At 39.4% G+C, this 24,554-nt stretch overlaps 1 protein-coding gene across 18 annotated transcripts in view; it reads right to left on the bottom strand.

The window, feature by feature from the left end:
• The window catches only part of ZDHHC20 (zinc finger DHHC-type palmitoyltransferase 20), a 56,340-nt gene that overhangs the window by 23,892 nt on the left and 7,894 nt on the right, over nucleotides 1-24,554 (bottom strand). For 10 of the 18 annotated variants that reach the window (XR_005930861.1, XR_005930862.1, XR_005930853.1 and 7 more), the window contains exons 2-3: nucleotides 7,104-7,130; nucleotides 2,631-2,725 (exon numbers count right to left, since the gene is read on the bottom strand). Coding sequence is in view for 6 of the 18 variants with exons in the window: in XM_041118417.1 (XP_040974351.1) it covers nucleotides 2,631-2,725; nucleotides 7,104-7,130 (122 nt within the window). In the remaining 12 variants the exon portion in view is untranslated. Of the gene's footprint in view, nucleotides 1-485; nucleotides 504-2,630; nucleotides 2,726-6,245; nucleotides 6,275-7,103; nucleotides 7,131-7,717; nucleotides 7,889-24,554 lie in introns of those variants that run through there. The other 8 variants (XR_005930851.1, XR_005930854.1, XR_005930855.1 and 5 more) reach the window with 5 other exon arrangements.

Below are 24,554 nucleotides of genomic sequence, written 5' to 3'. Positions count from 1 at the left end.
GCAGCTGAAACAAAAATTGGCTTAGTGTGGTTTAATACGACCATATTTTCCTACCAAGAACATGTATATGATTAGTTCACATGGATTTTCCTCTCATCCTGTACTTCTTCCTCTTTTGGATTACAGTCAGTTGGCAAGCAACAATGAAGACTCCACTTACAGAAAGGAGGAAGCAACAAGACATTGCTGCAATTTCTCTGTGTTATTTCCTAACCCAGAATGCAAAGAAGTTGCCTCATATCTCACAGAATCTAGCTGAGCCTCCTGTTACATGTAGTATCATCCCAGTTATTGAGCCTACCCACCATTCAAGGGTGAAACATGAAACATAATCACCTTTTAAATAATCAAAAACTAGGATTAATCTATGCAAAGGGCGAAATTAAAGTTTAACATTTCAGTCATCACCAAAAGTTTGACCTTGTTGTTTAATCTTGATCTCTAAGAGAGATATTTATTCAAATACAAAAACTGGAGATGCTCACATCAAAAGTTTAAAACAGATGTGAAGCATCATGCCAGCAAACAATGGTGCAATATGCCTTCCTCCCTACTGCCCTTGTGAGACTGCTAGGTGACCCAATGCCTATCTCCACGACCTGCAATCAAGCAGAGGTTGCATTAAACATGAAATACTACTTCTAGATGACATTTCTATGGCAAACCATTAATGCACAGAAAAGGAACTAAACCACAATATTTAAACTTCTTAAATTTGTCCAAGTAACATCATAATATTACTCCAAAAATCCTGGATAGGATATTGGTTTTCTGAAGAGCTACATTTCTGTTCTAATTTCAGAAATTAATAGGGCCATGAGACCACATTCTCTTTGGACAATGGCAGGATATGTTCAAAGACATCAAAAGTTGTCTGTTAGCACATAGCTAACAGAATTTCCAATGAGGTTCCAGCAGTTCTTATTGAAAACAGAAAGAGTCCCTTTGTTTCCTTCCTCTTTCTGGATCTTGTATAATGTTGATTGTTCTTTCTTATGACAAATGTACAGGGATTACACTAAGACAACAGCAGCTGCAGAATCTTTTTTTAGTTCAATAGTAAGATCACAGGATGCTATTTGTTTTGCAAGAATGGCTAATTTGAATGACTAAAAATATATACGTTTACACTCTCATACAATGGGGAGATTCTGAAGTCAGGCTTTGTTTTTAAGTATAACCAGCATAAATTACTCACTGGTACATGAACAGAAGGGACTTGCCCAGAAAGAAAAAGTGGTGGTAGTTTTTTTTGTTTGGTTGGTTTTTGTGGTTTTTTTGGCGTGTTTTTTTGTTGTTTGCCGTTGCTGTGTTGTGTTTTTTTTTTTTTTTTTTAAAGCTAGCTGTAGAAGAAAATTGTATTAAATCTGATCTTCCCCCACACTTGATATAGAAAATGTTCGTTACATGCCGTATGCCCAAACCATCCCTTTCACTCACTGAATATGAAAAGCTTCCCACAACATTACTGTAACTACAGGATAAGTACTGTCAGAGGAAGTTTTCTATTATTGAAGAATCCACGCAGACAGTAAAAGTTACTAGGCATCAGTTTTATGTGCAGCTCTAGTTCCATTAGCTTTACAAAACCTGGAATAACACAGTTCCAACCACATTTTAATTAGCTAACCTGCTTAACTTACAATTTTCCAGCAGAACCATCCCAGATAAAGCCAAAACAAACCACCCTGAAGACAAGTCCCTTTGAATTTTTAGGTTTAACAGTTCAGTACTACTCTTTTGCTTAGCTAAACAGAATAGTCTTTAGCTTTTTTCATTTTATATTCTGTAGCTTTAAGATACAGATCTCTAAGCCATAATTAAGCACTGCAGAGCAGCGTTTGCTTTTCCTTAGAAGCATGGTTTTAACTCTTTTCAAAAACATTTAAGGTTGACATTAGCACTGAAAGTCAGTCTTGCCAAAATTAGAATAAAAATTCAACCCCCACAGAGCAACCAAAGCCTCAAATGGTTTAGCCAATTTAAAAGCTTTATAAAACCACGAAGGGAAGGGAGGTATTTTAAATTTGGTGCCAGTATTTAATCCTTATATACACACACCTCAGAGAAAATAGAAAACAAGATAATCCATCTCAGGCTTATTGCAATTAATACTGTTCTTTTTCAAAACAAAACTTCTTACAGTCATCATGCATTCTTTTGCTATTATATATTCTCAATTGTCCCTAAACCTTAACCCTTGACTTAGTAGTAAGTGGTTCAGTCCTCCAGGTTATGAGTATGTATTGCATTACTAATTTTTCTTACCCAAACAAAGGTCAAAACTGCCTGAAATGGAAATATAAAAATGTTGTCACTATATTTGATTTATTGGTTTTAAAAATTCCAGGTTTCAAGCAAGCTAGTTCACAGGAAAGCACTGTACATGACCATCAAACTTCTGATGAATTAAACGCACATTTCATATAAGGAAATGTCATTACACAAAGTATACAGTATTTTAAGAGTAACTTGATCATTTTCATTCATGATACACTGTCATGCTGTTCTATTTTAGATAATGAGAAGGGAAAGGTGAATCATGCAGTACTGCTAGCAAGTTTCATCACCAAAAACAGTTCAGCTATTTATAAAAAAAGGCATTGACATTTTTTTAACATTATATTTACCTCATTAGAGGGGGATGCAGGAGATGTGAAAATTGTCTTCCAATAGGACCATACAAACATGACAAATGACAGATGAAAAACCACAAGGTAGACAACTGCAATAAAACACAAGTAAGAGTTTGGTGAATACAGCTGGAAAGAACAAGAAGTAAAATCCCTGATCTTTGATAAGAGCTAAACTACTACGCTATGAATCACCTGATAAAATTAAGTTACATTAAAACCCTTTCCCTGGGTAGACTTACCACTCTAGGAGTGCTCACTTAAAAAAAAGAAAAAGCACCAAATATAATGGGTGCTATTCCTCAAGGAAATAATATGCTTTTATTTACAAATCCAAAACAGACTTTGAAGGGAAAAAAACAAACCAACCAAGAAAACCCAGAACTGAACACAGCTTCACCTGTGGCATGTCAGTGACTAACCTTTTTGGATAAAGAAGATGCTACAATTCTGTTCTAGATTATAGTAAAGTATTTGATAACTAACTTAGAGAATTCAATTTAATTTCTACTTCTAGTAGAAACAGCACGGTATTGTGCCATTGTAGAAGGCACTGATAATCAGTGACAGTAAAAACTCCAAACCAGGGGTTTGGAGAGGACTGCACTCCAAGATGAGAGATAGCTGTGAGTTAAAAATTGTCTGATTATCTTCTTTCAAATCATCAGAGGAATATAATCTGGAAGGGTCCTGTTATTATAGTCACAGTGGCAACGAAATGTAGGTGGCTTTAGTAGGGAGCTCAATCCATTTATAAATGGGTCGATGTGATATGGTTGCCTTAAAGACCAGAGACTCAGACCTTATGACCCAGGAAGCTTCTTCCAATCTTGTTTCCTCTAACAGTTTCTTCTACCACTTGTCAAGAGGAAACAGATCAGTTGTGCCAGAACAGCAAGCCTTAGAAAAGAAGTCATACTAAATATTTACATTATCTTCACTTATATTATCTTCAGTTGCATGAAGAAGGAAACTTGACCTACTTTCCCATGTGCATAGAGTCCTTTAAGAAGCCATATGACATACTTCATGGATGGCAGAACAGGCTTGAAACTTTGGGAACTTCCAACAGCTCAGAAAATGCTTGTGCACAGTCACAGAAGATATTATCTTAATTTATCGTCTTTCAGGATCTTCATTGCTTGTTGCAGTAAAAAACCCAAACAAACTGTATTTGAGCTTTCTTCAGAGAATTATGCTTCTTACCTTTGCCTCTGACTCCTCCAACCTTACAGAGAGATTTGGCAAATTTTCAGCTGTGGAGCTGACTGAAAATGCAAGAAGCAAAACCTTTTTCTAAAGCCATCCTGACATTGCCATTGTGATAGGAAAGAACTCGTATATCACTGTACTGGGCACTGCATAATTAGAAATTGTCTTTTATTAAAAAAATACTAGACACATTCAAACATAATGTTAAGCAATTAAAGCATGAGAAAACTGTTCGGAAAAGAGGAGAAATGGACACAAAATTGCAGTGGAATCAGCTGCACAGATCAGAGCTTCGGGGGAGAAGATGATGAGTGGAACTAAGTAGAAGGAAAGAGGAAATGAGATACAGGGAAGGGCAGGGCACAGCAAAATTAACTTACACAGTAAACAGTTCTATTCTGTCTGTAGAAATCACCCCCAGAATTCAGATTCTTTTGAGGTAGTATTTTTTAGTGCACACACAATACTTCAAACAGCAGAACCTCAGTCTTGTCACAGGCTGTAAATGCCCCAACAACACACAGAATAACAGGCACCAAGGCTGGCTGCAGCAATGGTACAGATCTGTGCCAGTGCTGCCAGTATTTACTAGAAAGAGGCAGCTGTTAAAGTGCTCTTGCACTCTTGCAGTAACAGAGATCTTGCGATTTGTCACTATCATTAAAAGCCAAGGGCCTGTCCTCAGTAGCCAAACTGGGGCAACTCGAGGACAAGCAACACTTTCACAGCTGTGCCAGTGATGGGCACCACCCAGTCTACAAGAGAAAGAGCCTACAACTGGCAGTCCACACTGGCCCCACACTGAATAGATTCTTGCTTCTTTTCCCACTCCTGTGCTGCCATTCCTACTGTGATTACAGATATCTGTCCTGTCTGTGCTCCCCAAGAAATGAGAGGGAGGGAAGATACCATTTTTGACAGCTTTACTTTGGCAGTCCATCTACCCACTGGTTTGGATAGCAGTATCTCCTCTGCAGACTACTCCCTGAAGCATCTTGCATCAGTTACCAGTACAAATACAAACCAGCCTCATTCCTATTCAGCTCATTTTCTTGTAATTACAAGCTAGATGGAAAATAGGTCAAAAACCTCAAACCCCAGTATCTGCCAGTTTAGCCAGACTCAGAGTCATGAGGAAGTCCTGGCTATGCTAAGGGAATCCAGGATTCTTGGTGCCATGCTGTGACTAAGTCAAGTCACTTCTCTTTAAAGGCACTGACGCATATTAGACCACAATTTATGCCCTCGGGAGGACAATGTCTTAAGACATGCTCTTAGAATCCTCCTAAAATATGGTAAGGCCTCCTAAGATTTGCCCTTAACATCCTTTTCTGAATCATTCTTAATACTATTTCCAAGACTGAGTCAGATTAAAGAGAGGTAATAATATATAACAGAAGTATATTATATTGTTAAGAGATACTCAGAGTTGACTTTATTCCCCTATCCCAATGGATATAAATCTAGATAAGAATATGAAATTACAAAGAAACAATTAGCCTTAATGGGGTGAAGAAATCACCACTAATTTAATCAAAAGTTGTAATTAAGTACTGGAGTAAAAGGATTTGAACACAGGACACTGAAATATGGAGCAAAATATATTTGCTAAGATGCACATTGTTGATTTACATAGCAATGTTACTAGTACTTTGGCCTTTTGACTCTTTTGATGTTATTTCCTGGTTATTGCAAGTTAGCTTGTAAGAACTTTATAAAACTTATGACAGCTTTCATTTCAAATGAAAAAAGACTTCGCATCTCATTTTAAGATCAACCTCCTTGGTAAAGAAATTCATGCATACAGGATGCCTATGACATGCTTTAGAATTGAGGGTACAAGAAGCATGCAGGTGACAGCTATTAAAAGCCTAACAGTCAGGTTCCAACGATACTGTCAGTCTCATTAATTAATCAAGCATTTTTCTTCCCTGGTAGATATAAGAGCACCTGCTTCAGCCACACAGGCACCACATTTGTACTAAAGCCAGAGATCTGACTACGCAACACCAACACCATTGCTCTGCCAGGCTTCCTTAACTGAGACATGGATCTTGCCTTTCCAGAAGAAGAAAGTAAAACTTATTCATATTCAGGTCAACAGTAAAGCACAGCAGCAATCTGCAGAATTTTGTGAAGTCTAGGTGAAGCCCAGCTGTGCAATGTGATGTAAAAATCCAGGGTAAGAGACAGCTCTCATCTTGAACGGCTTACGGTTTATTTTGGAGATTTTCCCACTCTTTCACCTCTCCATTAGAAGATGAAAGAGGAGAGATTCCATCAAGGTTCATTCCTTTCACAGTGTTCTCCTGGATGTTCCCCACCAGGAAGAAAACTGCTAGATTAGCTCCACATTCTATGCTGTTTTGCAAAAATATTTAAGAGATGACAGCCTCTTACCAGTGGTCTCACGCTCTGAAGACAGCCCTCTGTGGATAGTCAAAATGCAAATCAATGCTTACTCTACCACTCATGTCCCCCTGTGAGCTGAAATGAACTCCCAAACAAATACCCCATCAGTAACTTGTATTTCTACAGAAAAAAAAAGAAAGTTTTATAAAAAATCCCCATATTTTGAACTTCTGGAATCAAATAATCCTTTAGACTAGTTTTTGTTCAGTTAAAAGAAGTGGCAGACCAAGAATGCTGGAATTTTTTTGATCAGTTTGTATCTCTGTAAGTACTACCCACTGTGGCATATACTTGCCAAAGCCAATGTGAAGACTTAAGTAATGTTTGTCAAAACAAGGCCTTAACCACTTGACCTGGTGATTTAAAATTATAATGTGCAGCTACCTTTGAAATAGTTGTGTTTTGCACTGTTCTAACCAGTCCTAAAGAATGGGGTTCTGAGGAATTTGGTAAGCTGTTTGGAAAATAACAAGCAGTAGAACAAATCTTCCTCTTCCAGAAGTCTTTCAGGTCACAGGGTGTGTTCAGGAATAAACAGAAAATGGACTTGTGGATCTGCTGCAGTTCCTTCTCTGTTCTCCTTTTTCTGTTCTTAGAAGGTACCCATTTAAAAATATTTGCAAACCTAAATCATAGTTGCGTTACTCACAGGTCTTGTCATCATCCCAAGCGTGTGGTACTAGAAGCTAAACAGACTCAACCTCACAATATTTACCTTGTTTCTTAGCACTAATCTACTCAGTACACAGAGCTTACACATAAAGGAGTACATTTAAATTTTACGTCCCTTAAGACTTGCATGCAACAAAACTATTCACATCTTCAAATAAATAAAAAAAAAATTACCTTTTTCTGCAGTTGAAGAAATAGTAACTGGAAGAGAAAAAAAGAAATATATATATGGTAAGTAATCCATATTGAATCAAATGTTTGGCTAGAAGTGAGATATATGAGATAGTTGACTTGTTCCAAAGTGTACTTCAGGCATTAGTAGAGCCTCCCTACCCCACTCTGGGATAAAACAGGAGTTAGCATTCCCCCTGCCAGCCCTTGAGTCTTGGTGAGTCAGTGGAAGAGCTTAAGAGAGCCAGTTCCCTGCGCTAACCAAGCGAGCACACTGCTATTCACAGACATTAATTAGATCATAAGTTATGCATGTTCCCCTTCAGATATGCACCTAGCAGAGTTTTCTGAGTCAACAGCTAGGCCAACAGGTGTACCACTGGAAAGCAGAAAATTAAATAAAGGAAGTTCTTACAGAAGTCCCCATGAAACTGTATTACATGTAACCTACTTTCCTTCCTTAGTTTTTTCTCACCACTTCTTTCTTCCCGTCACGTTATTTTTTAGTTTTTTCCTGACCTGAATTCTTCAGGCATAGTTAAAACCTCTCCACTTCCTTCTCTCCTACATCCTCATCTCCTTTTATCCCAACAGCAAATTCTATTGTTCAAATCTACCTTGTATACTGCCCGACTAGGAGTACCTCCTCCTGCCGTCAGGCTTCTCCAAAACCTTCACACTTCCTTCATCAGTTCAGGTAAGATGCTGAACAGAGAGCTGCTCTACTTATTAGGTTGCTTTCTTCATATCACTCCCCTCGCTGGATCTCTTCCTTAGACACTGAATTCCTGAAATGCAACGAGGAAAGAATCTTGTCCCGACTCTTCATCTTACACAGCAAATTTAAGCTTCTGGTCATCGGCATGAGCAAAAAGTTAACAGAGCACACCCTGCCTACTGCAGTTCACCTCACTCCACATTGTCTCCGCTCTCTCAGCTCTGACATTTCTTGTCATTAGTCTGTGTGCCAGTTCAAAAGAGCTTTTTCCTGGTGAACACTAGAGTCTTAAATCTGCAGGGCTTCAGTACGCATTGCAGACTTTGTTCTGAAGGGTTACTTTGGTCACAGAGGTGGCATGCGTCTCACTTAACTGCAGATACCTATAGCAAAAGGGTCTGCAACTATATTATGCAACCATGCCTCTTTTTATAGTCAACAAGAGGCATAATGAGGTGATATGTCAATGTATAGATGACCCCTTTTTGTTCAGATAGGTTTTTTGTTTGTTTGTTTTCATCCCCTTCTCCCCCTTCCTTAAAATATCCACTCAGCACCCTCTATCTGTCCATGGAGCCTCTACAAAGTTAATGGAAAAGGTTCTGGTTACTTCCACCTAAAGAAGGAAGAAATTACCATTTAGAATAGAACAAGGTTGGCTTCAAACTAAAGGAGGTAAATCCTAAAGAATAGCTTAATTTCAAATTAGTTATGCATACTTGCACATCCTCCTCCTGTGTTTCTGTCTGAAACAGGGACACAATCCACACAAACAGACCTGAAGCACATGATTACTGGCAAAGTATGCATGTAAATATAAGAACAGGTCCAGCTGTGTCATGATACAGTCTCAGTAATACTCCACTGTGCAATGCACAGAGGTCGCATTATTTTTTAAAGCAAATCCTATGACTGTTTTTGCTTGAGATTTTACTAGAATTTTATTTCTCTAGTTAAAACTTTTTCAACAATACAAGGAGAAGATAAAATCATTAAAAAGGTGAAAATTAAAACAAGCCTGCTGAGTAGGGTTATTGCTCAACTTAAAAAAAATACTAGAGGTACTTTAGAATAAGCTTTGTCTTTGGCTCCTCATAGGTCTTAAGTAAACACCTTTGCACACAGCTGGACAACATGTATTTCCCTAGACAAGAAATACAAAAATGTTCTTAATTATCCTCTAATGGCATGGGAGAACAATATTATCTCTAAAACTGCAGGAATTTTTTTGTAAGTAATTCTGGTTAAAGCACTCCATAATCTGTAGTCTCATTTCTGCTCTCAGCACAAAATAAAATTATGAGCCAAATTTGATGTTTGAATACTCAAAATAATGAACAGTCTTTACATGCAGAAAAAAAAGCTTAAGATTTTATCACCTATGAGAATTCATCAAAAAGATCCCTAAATAAACTTCATAAAAATTAATTAAAGCTTCACAGCACCTGGAAGATAATTTTCTCTTTCGTACCTAGGTCCCCTAGGTCAGAATGCAGTTATTACACTGTGCAGAACAATTTCAGCTTGGCAAACTCCTGCAGTTTGACGTAAAAGCCAACACTGAAACGCTTGTGATTTTCATCCTGTTTTATCATCCTCAAATGAAATAAAAATAAAAGATGGCCAGTTCTCTTCTGCCTCAGAAGTTCATGCAAGTGTTTCTGTTTCTATCCCTTTCACTGTTGTCATTCTCATTGTCAGACAGATTAAATGAACAGCAATCCTACTACGTGTCCAAATTCACTCAGCAAATGGCAAATCTACAGTTTTTACAGGATCTTTATACTACAAAGCAAAGCCTTCCCTTAAATAAGTTAATATTTAATCTTTACATAAAACAGACCTTTAAGTGTTTGCTAGGCTGGCAATGTAACAAGCAGCTTTATACCACCAAGAAATCAATTCTAGCTTTTGAACTCTGGTTCAGGAAAAAAAAACCCAAACACCACAGCACAAGACATTACCATTCTGGCCCACCATCCCTGGCCTTTAGTTTAAGTTACAAGCTTCGTTCTCTATCGCTTTTCTCCTCTACTGCTCCTAACTACTAGATACTGCCATCAGCTTCTGCTAAATTAGTACCATTTTCACTTTAAACATATCTAAAACACGGTTTCTTGTTTGGGGGGTGGGATGGGGGAAAAAGCAGCGCTGCCTTTTTGCTTATTGATTTTTTTTTTTAAACAAAATAAACACTGCGTATGATTTATATGTTAACCTCAGGGTGCAGCAGCACTATACACTAGATTAGACGCATCCGCAGAAGTTAGTGCCTTCAGCACTGTAGTCAACACAAACCTGTCCGTATTTCAGAAACATAAGCATTGTAAAACAGCTGTTCTTCTGAGGATTTTAAAATATATCCCCGTATCAGTCTATTGCTCAGCTACAAAAGGAAAAACAAGAACAAAAATATTCTTAGGACTGGCTTCTTAATATTAAGTTTCTGGTTTCTCAAGAAGACTTACGAAGTTCCAGCAAGACATTGCCAGGGAAGGATAAAAATACGACTAGACAGTGAAAGCTGCAGTTCACTTCATTGCAAAAAGCAGGCACTCACGTGCTCAGGCACACAGTGAGGTTCCGCTATGGCCTCATAATTTCAAGGGATTCAACATCTCAGCGTTACAGCACCAAGCAAGCAGAATGAAGCGAACGAGCCCTGTCTGTCTGTCTGCAGCGTAGAGCTTTACCTTGGCTACCTCAGGGTTTCCAAAACAGGCTCGACTAAGGAAGGGGCTCAGCAAAGCCTGCCTGTGAAGAGGTGAACAGGCCTACACTGAACTTCATGCTGCTGCGGCTTGTCCGGGAACGTAGAGGCCCAGTATGGTCTGCCAGTGGTCCTGCACCACTGAGCAGCTTACACATTGGACCTCCCAACACTTTGGGTCACTGCAATATGAAGCACACAAAACTAAGTATGTGGTTTCACTTTCTACAGAACACTACCTCCAAAATACATAATACAGTCTTTTATTAGGCTGGATTCAAATGTACTTTTTAACTTGGTCTGCTTAGAGGACAAGCAGGAATTCCAGGTTTGACTTTAACAGAGGAAAAAGTTGTTTTAGTTTTGATTTAGACACCTAGCATCACCCCTGGCAGCAAAGACACTTTTTCCTTCATGACCCCAGTTGTTCATTACACCTCCTTCTAGATACTCTTCCTTACATTGTTGTTTGATATCTTTCATCTCACCTATGTCACAAGAATGAAAGAGGTGGAAGCCTACAGATTATCACAGGAAATAATTGTGCAGACATAGGGACATTGTTAGTTGTATAATAAATGAGACTGGGGGGAAAATGTCACTTGTTGAAAGCATTCTTCTCAGAGTACAAACTGACAGAGGTGCCAATTTCAGAAAGCTTTGGAGAATTTTTTTTAAGCTGCTTCAAGGAAACCTCCCAGAACATCTTGGAAGAAGAAGTATGTTTAGGGAGCTGGTTTGCTTTCAGTTTCAGGCTTATTTTCAGGATTGCTATGAAGTCTTCGAGCACCTTCCAAATCACTGCATAATAGGAAAAAACCCAAATCTTTCTATTCTGGGGCAGAGACACAAAATGATCTGCCAAGACCTTGCAAGAGGCACACTAAAAGATGACACATTTGCCTTCAACCTTGGAAGAAAAAACCCCCACCACTCTACAAAACCGACACACCACATCTCCCTACTCTCCTAAAAGGCATATTCCAATCAAAGCCAACACACTCCTTGCAGAGCAAGAAATTCAACTGCAACAAATGTAGAAGTATAGAAAAGGAAAAGAACTGATCTTGTTACTGATGTGCTATGTTTATTTCCCCCTTGTCCCCTCCCATGATGGCTCCTAGCAGGAGTCATACTTTGGGTATTACAGCCTTTCCACGAATCTCAAGAGTAACATTCACATTTTGGCTGACATTCCTCATGGGTGGGAAGAAAGAGTGATAAATGTGTAATTGCATCCCTTCACCAGATGGATAGCCTTAACTTTTCTCAGCTTCTAAGGAAAAGGGTTAAAATATATATATATACACATGCATACACACACACATATATTTCCAGAAGTTACCAGTACTGAAACTCAACAGAAACTCCCCGTGGGCACTACTCTATCTGCAAAGGCAAGCACCACTGACATCCCAAGTTTTTAATTTGTTTAGAGAATGGCATTTAACTGAAAGTATAACTTAGATTTATGGTAACGTAATTCCCATTTGCAAATGCAGACCTTAATCACTCACAAGAAGATGGTAGAAACATCACTTACTGACAAAAGTGGGACAGACAATGAGTGAATTCCCTTGAGCAAACACTCATTTGACTTCTGTTACAGGGCGGTGCCAGAGCATGAAGACCTTAGCACCTCTCCATTGTTCTCTAAAAGCTGTAATTCTGTGACCTTTCCACACTGAGCTATTTCTTATTTCTTGACTGGCAGGCACCCACTAGGTGCTTTCCTCCTTAAGCAGCAGAGAGTTGTTTTTAGACAAATGACTCAAGATGACTGAGTTGACAGCATCATGTAGCCAAAAGCCAACGCAGGAAGATGCTGCCAGGTCCCTGCTGAAAGGCTATGGGGGCCCAGGAATTGCACACATGATTTGCTACCAGCTGGAATGAATGTCCTCTAGAGAAATTTGAGCCATACGAACGTAGAATTGTTTTATCTTCATATGGTGCTAGACTGATGTATTTTTTTACTCCATATCTCCAGGAATAGGACACAGGTTTCCCCCCAGTGCACTAAGTAATTCAGAAAGTAATGTTTTATAGAATGGTGAGGCCGGAGAGGTGGCTCCACAGGCCTTTGTGCTGTACCAGCATGAAGCAGGACGCCTTGCCACACTGTGTGCCCCAGTGGTAGGGTAGCACTGCCTGGGTCTGGTCTGCAGCATGGGTGCACCATCACCCAGGTCTAACACAATGCTTGCCTCAGAGGCATCACCTGTGGTGGACAACTCTTGCTGCAGGGGTGTATGAAGTTACCCCTCTTAACCATCTACCCACTCCCCTATGGCAGACAAAAATAGCAAAAGTGAGCACGTGCCTTCCCAGATAGTTCAGGTCAGGTTTGAGCTGCCAATGAAGGCAAGTTTGAGTGACCACAAACAGCAGGGAATTGCAGTGATAAAGGGTGAACAGCAGTGAACGGCCTCTCGCTGTCCTGGGTTACGCACAGTCAGTCATGAGAGGGAAAAGAAACTCTGCCAGGGCCACCGAGGCTTTAAAGCAGTGCAGCGGTTTCCACAAGCACGTGAACTAGAGTCCAAACACCTCACACACACTGTGCACAGCAACATCACTTGAGTGAGCTACTTCGTGACTTCAAGTGATCACAAGATGTTGCCTTCAAAGGCACTGCAGGGAGCGTGTGTGTGGGAGAAATCTGGGGCGGGAGGAGGAAGGAGGAAGAAAATGCAGGCAGGAAAGAGATACCTTGCTGCAAGGGGGATGCTCTGTTTATGGCCGTCAGATTTTCTATGTTTATGATCACCATGCCCATTGCTAAAGGATTCAAAGCAGCATTATTACAGGGACAGGTAAAATGAATTAATATTTCAAATAAAGCAGTTCAAGCTGTGCTGCAGACCTCTTTTGTTATTTGTTACCAGCCATCATTATGATTTGTCGTACGGTTAAAACAATATTAACACAATTCTTTCATTATAACAAGTAATTTAGAGCAGCCAGAGACTTGCTGCCCAGAAAACATTCTCTTATCACAGTAATAAAGGAGCTTTTTATTTAGCCAAGGTCTTTTCAGCCTCAATGCAGAGAGTACGTGTGTAAATACCAACAGGGCTACAGCAGAAATTAGCATAATCAATGCAAGATGCTCCTTGGGTACTGAGTTACATTTAGCGATGAATTAAGCTGTGACAACTGAAAAGACTTCTGCTGTGTATTCTGGCAACAGTAGATTCTGTGCTAGCACTTCCAAAGTTCAAAAACACAGCTATGAAGGCAGCTGACTTCTGGAACCCACGAAATCCTACAGATAACTCCTTACCTCTGCCTTTACAAAATATTCTTGAAAGTTATACCAAAGGTCTCCTAATGGTCTTCTCACCGAGGATGGCTGCATGCTTTAAATTATTCAGAAACCAAGTTACACTTGGAGCATGCAGGAGGAAATGTCGCTGGGTCTTAACCTCACCATCCCACAGTTGTGTCCGCACTAAGAACCATAATGTATTCAGAGATGTATCAGCCCAAATAACGAAAGGCTTTTTCTGCATATGAAGTCAGCATTCAGCTGCAGCAATGGACCAGGTCCGTTGTCCTTGAAAAGCCCTATTGCCTGAGAAGCACTATTCACTTTCAATTTAACATAATTGCCCAAAGAAACCTAATGTAACTTGATTTTCTTCAGCTATTTAAACATTATTACCACTGCTCATTCTGTTTGCATTTTGATGGATTTTAAACCCTAGCATTACTTCTACATGCTTTCCTCAGCTGCTTACTCAAATTATTTGACTATCTTCATTCGGTTCTTTCCGCAAAATTCTACTTTATCATAACAGTAACAGCTTTACTGCTCAGTAGTTTGGAAGTGCTGCACATAAATTGTTTCCAATACTGCCTTTAAGCTATCAGACATAGCCAAAAGCAAGCCTGGTTTCTTGAAAGACAGAGAGATCTCTTACTTGCATGAGTCAGTGAGCTTTACTCCCTCTGGCTCATCCGGGAATAGGAAAAAACAGAATCAGCAGAAAGGCATGGAAACTCAGAAGCATCTGAGTGGAGCTAGTGCATGTCCACACCACTAATTAATTATATTTACATTTGAAGGAGGAGTATTTACACTCAGGCTGGCCAGATCAAGCTCATAGTAATACTACACTCAAGTATCTGGATATGTGAAAGGGCTTTTTGTGTTAGGAGTAACGCCAGTGGTTCTGTAGTTAAGACACTACTAGGACACTTGCAAGAGATAGGAGAGACAAACAGGATAATCAGCTGGTGTTGACAGAGTGCTAGTATCATATGTTGTACCGAGTTGTCTTATACACCCTGTAAAAGATTAGGTGTTCTGCAGGTTTAATATTAGAAACCATCAATATATTTAAAGTAAAAAATAAAAAACCTCCAAAAACCAACCCAACAACATACAATTCATTCTCGTAACAGAATTTTTCAGGTAATTAAGGAGTTACCATTTCTTTTCAAAAAACAAACACTTCACTAATTTGCGGTTGTGACTGCCAGTCAACACCTGCCTTGAATATTAAGGTCACTCAAAGCTCAGTGTCTTATGGCTCAGGATGCTACTAGTAAATCCATTTACTTCTACTCTAGACAGATGAAAATAGAATGACAGTCTTTATTTAGCTATTCCACACAGCTGTGAGGTATGATGGCAGGAGAGCAGTAGTGTCAGTTCGTGGGGAACAAAAATTCCAGACACAGCTGCTGTGACCTGCAGACATGAACCATTGCGCAGTGGCGAGAACCGTCAGCAGATGGTAGGGATCCCCTTTGTTAATGAGGCACCCTTCTTTGCATTTGGCTTCGGACTCTTCCAAAAATCATCTATCTCCTTACTTACTGGCCCTGCTTGCAACAAGTGTTTCCTCAAATATTAGGATAAAAGCTCCTTGTAAATCTCATTACAAAGTATTAGGCACACTGTTTTGAGAGACAGGTTTTGCTGCTGCCAAGTTCATCGGGTAATGGGAGAAATCAAACTGCCCAGTAAGCTGACCTCCTCTCATGCATTAGGTCACTGGATTCCTCAGATAAAGTTTTTAAGGTCAATTTTTTCATAACGTTAATCAGGTTTGATTGGTATTTGCCACCTGAGATTAAATACGAAACTACCTATAGTAAGACTAGCTAATCTTCTGCCAGCAACACATTAATAACATAGCAGCCAGTAATGTAATTTACATGGGAACTCCCATCAAGATATTGGTAAACCAAGCTTTTGAAGAGAGCCCTTTATGGAAGTTTTGTTTTGAAAAACATGTCATTCAAAAACGCATCTGTTAATTGTGGGAAAGTTTAATGGTGGGGAATTCATGTCTTCAACATACTGGACTGTAAGAGATGGAATGGTTATCTGGAGCCGTTTGTCTCAAAGATTGTTAGGTGTGAGGGACTGGACTGTCATCTCAAGGAACTGTGAACTGTTTATCTCGAGCCCTTTGTCTCTGAGATGCCCTGTTTAAGCAGGACATTCCTCTGTCCATAGAGGCATCCAGGGGAGGAAACTGGGCTGGAGCTGATAAGATACTGGTTTCTAATGTCAATCACGCGAAGGTTGTGTGATAGACAAAACCTGCAGCGCATGACATCATCGAAATAGGCCCTATAAAAACCCGTAGAGGCGAGTTGTGGGGCTTTTTCGCCACCACCGAAGAATTGAAGATCGAGGACCAACGGGACGCCCCTGGATCCGCGGTGGTGACTATCCTGGCAATGCTATCCCAACTGCTTGCTTAATTTCTACCTTTTCTTCCATTCTATCCTATTGCCACTATTTTTCACTTTTGATAATAAAAGCTCTTCTGGGTATACGGCATTTGACCTTGTTTGTGTCTTAATCTCGCTCTTGGGATCATATCAAAACATTCCCCGACATTGGATCGGGACATGGACTTGTAAATATTAATACTTAATATTTTATTATTTTTATTATTAAAATATTTATGGAATAAAGTTTCAAAGACTCATGGTGATTTAGAGAATCCGTCCATATATTGCTCATCAAGTTGTTTGATAACAAATGCTACCACATTTTAACGCTGGAGGCTTTGCTGCTTGTTCTTGCAAAACAAAATGTCCCTCATTAAACCTTACTTGGACTGAAACATCTCAGGACAAACCTTGACCGTAGCTAAAGCTATTTCCTCTAGCTTCTTTGCAAAAAGGAAGAAATAACCAGCGACACCCCAGGAACATAACAAAAGATCCAGGTGCTGCAGAGGGGACAAACATCAGGGATAACAGGACAAAGTTTTAGCTAGAGGACAAAGATCAGAACGACATGTTTTTGTTGCACCAGGTCTCATTTAACTACCAGACCACTTAGGAACATGAAAAAATGACAGTGCAAAGACTGCATGAGCCACTGCAAAGGCATTTCTGGATACTCCAAAAGATCTATACTAAAACTTAGAAAGTACTCCAGAGTAAACAGAAAGGCAAGCATACAAAAGAGCATAGCCTATCATATAGCTCTCATTCAGTAAGTACTGCTTCCAATAAATAAATAAATAAATAATTTCCTCAGAGCTCACCTGCCTGCTGACAGACCACCACATAAGTCTTGGAAAGCATTAACTCAGGACTCTGTAAAATGGTCAGCTGAAATACTATAAATCAATCCTAATACAACATGTGCCAAGGGAAGAAACAGTGCTGCCTACTACACCTCAGAGATGCATGAAGGCCTCCATGGCAAAGCACTGGATGTAACACAGCAGGCCTGGCAAACTGCCTAGCAAAAGAGTAAGAGTTTGATGCATGCATGTTGCCGAAATCCGGAATAAAACTCCCTAACAGCAATGAGAAGTTAAGAAGCAGGCACTCCTTTATTGCAGCGCTGGGCACATGGGCGATCGCTCCACCTATCGTGTGCACCTGTCTGGTTTAACTATGCAGGTTAAATACACACCTGTTATACATATTCACTAGATTTCCGAGAAATGTTATACGTAATCATTAGTTTCCCGAGAAACTATTAACATATGTAAATGTCCTTTACGCAAGCGCATTGAAGGTCTCTGGTGGTCTTCAGAAGCCCTCTGGTGGTCTTCCATAGTCTTCCTCACTTGTCTGCTTCCTGACCTCCTCTTAAGTGATTCTGCGCAGTACGATTCTTACCATCATATATTAGATTACACAAAAGCACATTCTATGTTAATTCCTTTTCTATGATTGGTCTTTTAATCATACCACCTTATTAATATTCTTATGTTAAAACAATCATTGGTTGATCTCACATAATCCATTAACCAAAACTGTGATCAACATAGGGTTTCTAAGCAACAGAACTAAGGTCCATAACGATTTCTTAAAACAAACCACTATAATTAACCAATCTGTGTTAGAATTCTATGGTTAACTGACTGTCAACAATACTTGTATTCTTATGATTATGCTTAGCACACTTTGCAATGTTCCTACGTCTCTATGACTACGTTGCAAACTTCACACTCCTATCTCACGATTTTGTTTTAATCAAATCTTTATCAAAGTATTTGCAACATTTCCCCCCTTTGAAAGTTTTGAAAATTATTTCAATACTTTCACTATAATTTTACTAATTATTCACTATAAGCTTTATGCAATTATTTTCCCAAGTACACTGCATGAAACTTATCTATAGATTTTCAATTTTAAAGGACCAGTTTTCTCAGATTTCCAACTCCTTGTTGGTGTCTTCTTCACCCGAGTATAGTGGATCCATGCATCTGATTCAGCGATCTTGACAGCAGTAAAAGTAGTCAACAATATTTGAAAGGGTCTTTTCTAACGTTCCTGAAGAGGTTCAGAAGTCCATGTCTTCACATAGAGATAATCACCTGGTTGAAAATCATGTACTGGATTTTCTAAAGACAGAGGCCTATTCCAAACGACTGCACTCTGAAACATAGTTAAAGTTTTTCCTAAAGAAAGCAGATAATTATATAGATCTTGTTTTCCTTTTAAATGTATGCTCAGATTTGGTTCAGGAGATTCATAAGGTTTACCATATAGTAGCTCATAGGGACTGATTAATGTCCCACTCTTTGGCTGAACCCGAATTCGTAAAAGGGCCAGTGGGATTGCCCGAGGCCATTTCAAATTAGTTTCCTGACATATTTTACTAACTTGTCTTTTCAATGTTTGATTCATTCTTTCCACCTTTCCACTAGATTGTGGTCTCCAAGGTGTATGTAAGTCCCATGTAATTCCCAAAATTCTACTAACACCCTGGACCACTTCTGCAACAAAATGGGAACCTCTATCAGAAGAGATTCCAATAGGTACTCCAAATCTTGGGATAATTTCTTGTAATAACCATTTAGTGACCTCCTTTGCTTGATTCGTTCGACAGGGAAAGGCTTCTGGCCATCCTGTAAAAGTATCAACCCCCACCAGAATGTATCGATATCCATTTTGTCGAGGTAACTCTGAAAAATCTATTTGCCAATAATCCCCTGGTTCCATTCCTGATTTCAATATTCTCATTTGAACCTTTTTAAAAAAGCAATCCAGTTGTAAAGAAACATATCTCACATTTCACAGTTGTTATTTTAGTTATTTCTAGCATTTTTACTGATACCACTTGCCTTCTCAAGAGGGTTAGTAATGCTTCTGTTCCCCAATGACATTCCTTATGTTTTGTCTGTACTATTTCCCTCATTACAAATGATGGGACTACTACTTGACCTTTTGATGTCACCCACCATCCTTCCAGATTTTTCCTTGCATTTACTATCTCCCCAATTTCTCATCCTCCTCTGAATATTTAGGTTTTTCCTTTGGTAATGCAATAGTTTTTGTAGGGATTAATGCCATTTGTAAGGCATTCCTTTTGGCTGCTTCCCTAGCTGATTTATCTGCTAATCTGTTCCCTACAATCTCTTTTGTATTCCCTGATTGATGTGCTTTACAGTGCATGATTGCTACGGCAGTTGGTTTCTGAACTGCTTGTAATAAATACAAAATCTCTTCTTTATATTTAATGTTGGACCCCTGAGAGGATAATAATCCTCTTTCTTTCCATAAAATCCCATGGACATGGACCACACCAAATGCATATTTCGAATCAGTCCAGATATTTACTTTCTTTTCTTCACTCAATTCTAGAGCCCTTGTCAAAGCCACTAATTCCGCCTTCTGAGCTGAAGTTGTGCTCGGCAAAGCATCGGCTTCTATAACTGATTTTTCAGTTGTTACCGCATATCCTGCATAGCGGATTCCATTTTCGACAAAACTGCTACCATCTGTGTACAATTCCCAGTCCGGATTGTCCATAGGTACATCCTTCAGATCCTCTCGACTGGAATATACATATTCAATGGTAGTCGGGCAATCATGTTCCAGTTGTCCTTCTTCCTGTACAGAACTTAGAAAGACTGCAGGATTAGTTAAGTTAGTGGTTTTCAAAATCACATCATCTTGCTCCATTAAAATTACCTGATATTTCATCATTCTGCTTGGAGATAGCCAACGGCCCCCCTTTTGCTCCAACACTGATATCACCATGTGTGGCACATATACCACCATCATTCTTCCCAAAGTCAATTTCTGAGCCTCCTGTATTATCATCACAGTGGCTGCTACCGCTCTCAAACAAGCAGGCCAACCCTTACTTACAAAGTCCAATTGTTTGGAAAAATATCCGACTGGTTGCTTCCAACTTCCCATCTTCTGAGTCAGCACTCCCAGTGCAACGTGTTGTTTCTCATGTACAAATAACTGGAAGTCTTTAGTCAAATCCGGAAGTCCTAAGGCTGGTGCTGTCATCAAGGCCTGTTTTAAATTCTTGAAAGCTCTCTGCTGATCTGGACCCCATTCAAATGGTGGACCTTTAAGAGCTTCATATAATGGTTTAGCCTGCAGACCATAGTTCATTATCCATAGCCGACACCACCCAGTCATTCCCAAAAAGGTTCTCAATTCATGGGTATTTCTCAGCTCCGGGATACTGCAAATTGCTTCTTTGAGGTCTGTTCCCAACTGTCTTTGCCCTCGTGAGATTTCAAAACCCAGATATATCACAGTCTGTTTTGCTATCTGGGCCTTATTTCTAGAGACTTTGTATCCGCTTAGCCCCAAAAAGTTTAGAAGGTCAATTGTTACCTTTATACACGCTGGTCTCTCTTCTGTCGCTATCAATATGTCATCTACATACTGTAGGAGCAAATGTCCAGGTTTGGGACCATCTCGTTTCCACATCTCAAGTTCTTTTGCTAATTGGCTCCCAAAAATTGTTGGACTATTCTTGAACCCTTGCGGTAATCTTGTCCATGTCAGTTGTGTTTTTTGTCCTGTTCTTGGATTTTCCCACTCGAAAGCAAATAATTTTCGACTTCCTTCTTCCAGGGGTATACAAAAGAAAGCATCCTTCAAATCAAGCACTGTAAACCACTGATAATTCTCCCCTAGAGCTGTTAAAAGTGTATATGGATTGGCCACTACAGGATGTATATCTTTTACTATCTGATTTATTGCCCTCAAATCCTGTACTAATCTATATTCTCCTGATGGCTTTTTCACTGGTAAAATTGGAGTATTATGTTCAGATTCACACTCCTCTAAAATTCCATATTCCAAAAATTTTTCAATTTCTTGATTCCCAATCTAGCCTCAGGTTTAATTGGATACTGCTTTAATCTCACTGGTTTCACATTTTCTTTCAGTTCTACCTTTACAGGCTGTGCCATTTTAGATTTTCCAGGTATCTCTGTGTTCCAAACTGTAGGGATCACAGCATCATCAACTTCTTGTGGCATCTCCTGAATCTTAACCTTCTCCTGTATCATCAATATTTCTCCTGTCTTTGATTCTGGTATTTTTAAAAGAATTTCTCCTTCCTCAAAAACTATCTGTGCATTTAATTTGGATAGCAGATCTCGACCCAACAAGGGTATCGGACATTCTGGCACATACAAAAATTCATGTATAATTGCCTTATTTCCAAATTTTAAATCAAGGGGTTGAAAGAATGGTCTATTTTCCTGTTTCCCAGTCGCTCCAATTATGTTAGCTGTTTTATTTCCCAATTTCCCTTTATAAGTATTTAAAACAGAATATACTGCTCCCGTATGAACTAAAAATTCAACTTTATCATCTCCCAGCTTAATTGTAACCAGAGGTTCAGCTGGGTTCCCCTCCGGTCCCCTTCATTCATTTAAAGTCATCATTTTTGCAGCTCCTTGCTGATTTGTTTGCAGTTTAGGGCAATCCTTTTTCCAATGTTCATCCTCCCTACAATATGCACACTGATTCATTCCTAGAGGTGCATTAGGTTCCTGGTTACCAAAGTTTCTAAAACCTCCTCTTTTGGTACCGTATATCTAATGCACCTCCTTCTAATATCACAAGCCGAACAACAACTCTTAGTTTTCTTATTTTCTGAAGTTAATGTCATCACCAAATTGTCTCGACTAATTAACTTGCATTCTTTTTGCCAATCCATTCTCTGCCTCAAATAAAAGAACAGATCCACATATGGCACTTCACTCCATTTACCCTCTCTCCTACAAAATAACATTAACTGTAATATAGTATTATAGCTTAAAGTTCCATTTGTTGGCCACTTCTTCTGATCTTCCAAAACATACAAAGGCCACCAATGATTACAATATTCAATCATTTGATTTTTACACAGATCATCATGCAATTCACCCCAGTGTGCCAACAAACATCCCAATGGAGATGTTTTCGGTATTTTTCCATCAGTGGATAAATTTCCCATACTCTTACTCTTAAATAATTTAGCTAACGCCATTATACTTATATTAAATACCAAACATAAAATATCAAATATCAAGTACTAGAATACTAAACCAACGTCGGATGCAAAGTATCAAGTACAAAGTGTCAAATCCCAAATACCAAACTAATCCAAATGACAATTGTCCCAAATACACAGATACGCAAATGTCCAACCCAGCAACAGCTTTCACTTATGACTTACGGGCAGACGCCTAGGCTCCTACACAAATGGGTACCCTCTGAGCCCCAACCCTGCGAAGCTTTCGCCGTGCCTTACGGGCAGGCTATCCAAACAAATTTCAAAGAAGAAGTGCCTTACCCTTTCTCCAGGGAACATTGCGAGGAGCTTTGTGAGTCGAGAGCAATGGTTCTCCCTGAGAATCCCTCGGTGCGGGCCGGAGTTCGATCAACACTCGATCTCGTCCAGTCTCACTCGCAAGGTCCCATCTGGGTCGCCAAAACTGTTGCCGAAATCCGGAATAAAACTCCTTAACAGCAATGAGAAGTTAAGAAGCAGGCACTCCTTTATTGCAGCGCTGGGCACATGGGCGATCGCTCCACCTATCGTGTGCACCTGTCTGGTTTAACTATGCAGGTTAAATACACACCTGTTATACATATTCACTAGATTTCCGAGAAATGTTATACGTAATCATTAGTTTCCCGAGAAACTATTAACATATGTAAATGTCCTTTACGCAAGCGCATTGAAGGTCTCTGGTGGTCTTCAGAAGCCCTCTGGTGGTCTTCCATAGTCTTCCTCACTTGTCTGCTTCCTGACCTCCTCTTAAGTGATTCTGCGCAGTACGATTCTTACCATCATATATTAGATTACACAAAAGCACATTCTATGTTAATTCCTTTTCTATGATTGGTCTTTTAATCATACCACCTTATTAATATTCTTATGTTAAAACAATCATTGGTTGATCTCACATAATCCATTAACCAAAACTGTGATCAACATAGGGTTTCTAAGCAACAGAACTAAGGTCCATAACGATTTCTTAAAACAAACCACTATAATTAATCAATCTGTGTTAGAATTCTATGATTACCTGACTGTCAACAATACTTGTATTCTTATGATTATGCTTAGCACAGTTTGTAATGTTCCTAAGTCGCTACAACTACGTTGCAAACTTCACACTCCTATCTCACGATTTTGTTTTAATCAAATCTTTATCAAAGTATTTGCAACATGCATGACACCTACTAAGAGAATTAACTTTTGCTGTCATCTTCCTAGGATATCACATATCATAATGCAGCTGCAAGAATATCTGTATTTGCAGGTGAAGTGCTGGAGTGTGATAGACTGGTGGGAAATAACGTTTGTGAAGAAAGAGAAATTATTGCCACTGTTTCATATGTAAGTCAGGAACCACGCTGAGTTATGGAAATTTAGATCAGGCAAGTGATTACTTCTAAACATCTACGACTAAGTGCGACATGAACCAGACCCTTAAACCTGCTGCCTCCTGAGAACCTACACAGAAACATAAACTGGGATGGGATCAGGAGGTACAGCCAGTTGCCTAAAGGCTCCAGAGAAGCCGTGCAGCAAGAGGAGAGCACTGTCACACAGTAGGAAAGGAGACTCACAAAACCAGGCAGCTGAGGCATGGCAGCACAGCTCCTGATGTCCTGTATGTGCCTAACACCTCTCCCAGACCATCGTTTCTGCTCACAAACAGATCCCTGTTTGCACTCCTAACGGCTCCTTGGCAATTGGGTTTCCCAAGCGGCTCTGCAAGTGTAGGAAGTAGGGAGAAACACAGGATCTTTACAAGTTTGAGAATGTCAATCGAAAAAAGCCACACAAAACAGAGAAAATGACTGAATCTAGCACTCGAAGGTCTTTAAGCTTCCCTTTGTCTAAATTCATAATTTATCTAAACTATGAATTATTAAAAAAGTTCAAGCCTACCCTCTGCACCAGTTGCTGCTTTAGCTTTATCTCAGCAGGTATCTACCCTGCAACACAGCAAGTATTATCTCTGCATACAATTACTAGGCTGAACTCAAGCTTTTTAAAATATATTATTATTAAAAAAAAATTTAAACTTAAGGAGCAGTAGATTAAACTGATAAAAATATACACACACACAAAACATCCCCACAAAAATCCTATGCACAACTTGCATTCTTTTCCAGATACAGTAAAAAAAAAAAAAAAAAAAAAGACCTGAATGTCAGTTACATTGGATTTTTCAACACAGAACAGAAATCAAATTTTGCTCTACTTTGGGCTCCTTTGCAATGCTCGGGTAAATCTGTGTGTCACAAACCCATAGACATGAAAGCCTTCAGG

The sequence above is a fragment of the Aquila chrysaetos genome, chromosome 19 (genome assembly GCF_900496995.4).
Source record: "Aquila chrysaetos chrysaetos chromosome 19, bAquChr1.4, whole genome shotgun sequence".
Lineage (NCBI taxonomy): Eukaryota > Metazoa > Chordata > Aves > Accipitriformes > Accipitridae > Aquila > Aquila chrysaetos.
This window is presented reverse-complemented; position numbering and strand designations above follow the sequence as displayed.